This window comes from Otolemur garnettii, unplaced genomic scaffold (assembly GCF_000181295.1).
Source record: "Otolemur garnettii isolate 467f Iridium unplaced genomic scaffold, OtoGar3 scaffold00115, whole genome shotgun sequence".
Lineage (NCBI taxonomy): Eukaryota > Metazoa > Chordata > Mammalia > Primates > Galagidae > Otolemur > Otolemur garnettii.
This window is the reverse complement of record NW_003852510.1, coordinates 2868534-2873141: the sequence shown is the minus strand read 5'-3', so window position 1 is coordinate 2873141 and position 4608 is coordinate 2868534. Positions and strand designations below refer to the sequence as shown.

The 4608-nt window shown below is 53.7% G+C and overlaps 1 protein-coding gene across 1 annotated transcript in view; it reads left to right on the top strand.

Annotated features, from left to right (window-relative positions):
- PLEKHH1 (pleckstrin homology, MyTH4 and FERM domain containing H1) overlaps window positions 1–4608 on the top strand; it is a 56575-nt gene that overhangs the window by 44181 nt on the left and 7786 nt on the right. The window contains exons 17-22 of the mRNA XM_012809881.2: window positions 491–603; window positions 1226–1402; window positions 1713–1810; window positions 2321–2498; window positions 3713–3868; window positions 4150–4250. Coding sequence (XP_012665335.1) covers window positions 491–603; window positions 1226–1402; window positions 1713–1810; window positions 2321–2498; window positions 3713–3868; window positions 4150–4250 — 823 coding nt within the window. The remainder of the gene's footprint in view (window positions 1–490; window positions 604–1225; window positions 1403–1712; window positions 1811–2320; window positions 2499–3712; window positions 3869–4149; window positions 4251–4608) is intronic.

The following is a 4608-nucleotide window of genomic DNA, read 5'->3' as shown; positions in this document are numbered from 1 at the left end:
TTTCTGTTTTTAATAGAGACGGGGTTCTTACTTTTGCTCAGGCTGGCCTTGAACTTGTGAGCTCAAGCAATCCACCCACCTCAGCCTCCCAGAGTGCTGGGATTACAGATGTGAGCCACTGTGTCCGGCCTGGGGGGTTTATTTTGCTACCGATTCTTAGGGTCTTGAGGAACTAAGTAACAACACATCCTGTCTACCACTCCTCCAAGGCTTATTTGTCTTGGGCCTTTCAAACCTTCTCCATCTTCCCTGTACACATCCTTGCATCACCCACAGCTCTGCACTCACGCCTCCTGCCGCTCTGTGAGGAAGACACTGGCCACCTTCCTTACAGCCATGCCAGGAGTGTGCTACCCACACCTGCATACCCCCACACTCTGTGGACAACAGTCCAGCACAACCCTTCACTTCTGCACAGACTGAAGTTGGGGGTGGGTGGGGAGAGCACCTGCCATGGTAACTGCTGCTGCTCTCTGCTGCTATGCTTTAGACTCCCCCGTCTGGAGGCACCCCATGCTGTGCTACAGCAAAGACGGGCTGCACGCCTCCCTCACCACGCTGCCCTCCGAGGCCCTGCAGACGGAGGCCCTCAAGCTCTTTAAGGTAAAGTGCCAGGCTCACCACTGGCAGCACCCACACCACCTGCTCGGGCTCTGCCAGAGGCAGCTCAAGCCCACCATGGTGATACTTAGGTGGAGAAGACCCATGCAATTAAGGGGTAGCCCCCAGAGGGATCTGGAGGAGGAGGGATAGAAACTCTCACAGGGTCCCCTTTCCTTCCTTCATAGCAGGAATAGAATCCTTTCACTGGGAGGAGGAAGCTCTGGGCTTGGGAAATGTCAGTGAAAACTACCTCTCAAGGGGTTCCCCTCCTCTTGTAGTTAGGCAGAAAAGGGCAGGTTTATGTTGCTTCTGGACCTGAGAGATTCTGACCTAATTTAGAATATTCTTTGTGCCTGTCTGCATTTTCTTCTTTTAAAAATGAATTTCTCTTGCTTACGTAATGGAAACATTAAAGAAAGGAAAGATTCTTTCAGTACATACTAATGCTCTCAGGCAGTAACAGTGCTCCCTCTTAGGGCAATCTCCAGGGCATCCCTCGAACCCTGGGGAATGCCCCAGGCTGTTCACCTCTCTACTTAGAGTCAGAGACACCATTCCATGTCAGAAAGGACAGTTACCTAGGGGCTGTGGTCCACCAGAGCTCACCATCATTCCCTCCCAGTCCTGCCAGCTCTTCATCAACGTGCCTGTGGAAGCCGCCTCCGTGGACTACCATGTGTCCCTGGCCCAGACGGCATTGCAGGTCTGCCTGGTCCACCCTGAGCTGCAGAGCGAGATCTATTGCCAGCTCATGAAGCAGACTAGCTGCCGCCCGCCTCCAAAGTACTCCCTCATGCAGGTGGGCAGACAAGAACCATTGGCAAGGGCTGCCCAGGTGTGAAAGGCAGGAGCAGGTGGCTGGGCAGGCATGCCCTGAGCCTAGTCAGAGGGCAGCCTGAGGTGCTCAACGATGCCTCAGTATGGCTGTGCTGTCCACATACCATTAGACTTGGGGACTGCCACTCTGGGACAGCCTTGGCCATCTCAGGACCCATAGCCATCAAGGCTTTGGTTTGGGGAAAGAGTGCTGAAGGCTCCACAGCTCAGGGCCATGAGGGAGGTGGCGCTGCAGACCCAGCCCTCATCTCATGTGCCCGTGTCCCCCACAGTGCTGGCAGCTCCTGGCTCTGTGTGCCCCACTTTTTCTGCCTCAGCATCACTTCCTCTGGTATGTCAAACAGCAGCTTCAACGCCATGCAGATCCCAGGTGAGTGAACCCGGCTGTTTCCTCTGCCACTTGAGCACACCAACTGCAGCAGGAGGGAAAGGGCTAAGGGGAAACTAGGACAGACCCGATCGCTTCTATCTTCTGAGATTGCTTGGAGGTCAGGGAGACTTCACCCATCATTATGCACCCGAATGGACACATGGTCTGGTGATCTGGCCATGCTTAGGCTTCTCTGCACGTCAAGCCCTATGTCCATGAATGTATCATGGCAGCTCTCATGTGAAGCAACACTGCCCCCAAATTGTCCCCAAATGCTCATTCTCAGTTGCCATATCCCCTGGCTTCTGGAAGCCACGAGAGCTTAGCTTTGCTGCTCACTGTGCTCACCATTGGTCCTGAATGACAAATTAACACCTAGACCAGAGTCTTCAGGGTTTTTCTCAAAACCTGACCCAGCTAGTTTTGATCCTGGCTAAGTCTGGGTAGGGACCCAGGGTGCCATGGTGGCAGGGTCCCTAACAGTTCCAACTTCCTTTTCTTGCCTTTTAGAAATGAAACTGGCCAGTATGCCACCTACTGCCAGCGAGCAGTGGAACGGACCCTGCAGAGCGGGGAGCGGGAAGCCAGGCCATCGCGCATGGAGGTGGTGTCCATCTTGCTGCGCAACCCCTTCCACCACTCCCTGCCCTTCAGCATCCCCGTGCACTTCGCCAACGGGACTTACCAGGTGAGGCGGCTGGGTGTGCTCCCTGCCCCAGGTCTTCTCATATCCCTGTCCCGGGGAATACCTTCGGGTCAGGTGGGTGCTAAGGCTGTTTAGGCTTGATATATTCTCCTTATTTTAATCATCCAGCCCAAAATGTCATTGGGATTTAAGAGTGAGACTGGGGTGGTTAGTGCCTTTATATAGAGCAGCGGTTCTTTTTTTTTTTTTTTTTTGAGACAGAGCCTCAAGCTATTCCCCTGGGTAGAGTGCCGTGACATCACGCTCACAGCAACCTCCAACTCCTGGGCTCAAGCGAGTCTCCTGCCTCAGCCTCCCAAGTAGCTGGGACTACAGGCACCCGCCACAGCGCCTGGCCATTTTTTGGTTGCAGCCATCATTGTTGTTTGTCAGGCCCGGGCTGGGGATTCAAACCCGCCACCTTAGGTGTATGTGGCTGGTGCCTTAGCTGCTTGAGCCACAGGAGCCGAGCCAGAGCAGCAGTTCTTAACCTGTGGGTCTGTATTAAATGGTTGCAGAATTAGGAAGGTTGAGAACCACTGATGTAGAGAAGAAAGGAGCTTGAATCACAAGGGATTCACTAGTGTCCCAGAAGTAGATCTTGAGCCCACTGCATAAACAAAGATAAGACATTGATGAAAAAAGTGGCCTAAGAAAGGGCCCCCAGGCTCGGCACCTGTAGCTCAGCGGCTAGGGCATCAGCCACATACACCAGAGCTGGCAGGTTCAAATCCAGCCCAAGCCTGCCAAACAATGACAACTACAACCAAAAAATAGCCGGGCGTTGTTGTGGCAGTCGCCTGTAGTCCCAGCTACTTGGGAGGCATAGGCAAGAGAATCCCTTAAGCCCAAGAATTTGAGGTTGTTATCACTTCTCGGCCTTTTGGCTAAGATCAAGTGAAGAATTTGAGGTTGCTGTGAGCTGTGACACCATGGTACTCCACCAAGGATGACATAGTGAGACTTTGTCTCAAAAAAAGGAAAAAGAAAGGGCTCCCAAGATAGAGATAATAAAGGAGGGGCTGAGCTCGTATCCAAACCGGTTGCCAGTGGCAGGCTCACCCCGTCATGCACTGGCCCTCTGCACGTGAAGGTGGAAGCTGACTTACTTTGCCTCTTGCATTCGCCCTTGCTCCTTTCCACCTGCTGTGCTCACACCCCCTCCTCCCACACCCCTCAGAAGTTTGCCCTGGGACAGATCACCTCTCCCCCCACAGGTGGTTGGTTTTGATGGCTCCTCCACAGTTGATGAGTTCCTCCAGCGGCTGAACCAGGAGACAGGCATGAGAAAGCCATCCCACTCTGGTTTTGCCCTCTTCACAGACGATCCTTCCGGCAGGGACCTGGAACACTGCCTGCAGGGGAGTGTCAAGGTGACAGCCTCCCCACTAAGTCAGTAGAGCCCCTCCTACATCACCTCCCAGCTCAGGGATATTGGTGGTGGGAAAGAGCCCATTGAGTGGGTACCTGACTGTTTAGACGCGTGTTTGGTGCTGAGCCCAGGTGCTCATCATTCTTGTATCATCCTAAAATATACCTAGACAAGCAGAGGAAAGCTGAGCTGTTGTGAGGAAACAGCTGTTCCTTGTCTCTGGCTGGACCATGTTTCCCACGTCAGGGGCTTTTCTGACTTTCCCCTTTTTGCCTCTTCAAGATCTGTGATGCCATCTCCAAGTGGGAACAAGCCCTGAAGGAGCTGCACCCTGGGAAGTCTGAGGGCGGGACACGTGTCGTGAAGTTGATGTACAAGAACAGGTCCTGAGCACTATGTGAGAGTGGGACCAAATTCAAGGGCTGCCACTGGGTACCAGCTCATCAGCTCCTCAACTAGGTGGCCTATCCAGGCCCACAGATACAACACTGTCTGGAGGTCACTAGCTGGGGCCAGGCTGGCTCTGCTCTGGATCCTCTGTGAGACCCAGGGCAGCTCAGGCTGTCAGCTTTTCCTGTGCTGTGCGTACATGTGTGCACATGCACACACACCCCAATATCATGAGATGGCTGCGTTTGTTACTTATGAGAGTAAAGTTTTGACTCGGCGCCTGTGGCTCAAGCGGCTAAGGTGCCAGCCACATACACCTAAGGTGGCGGGTTCGAATCCCCAGCCCAGGCC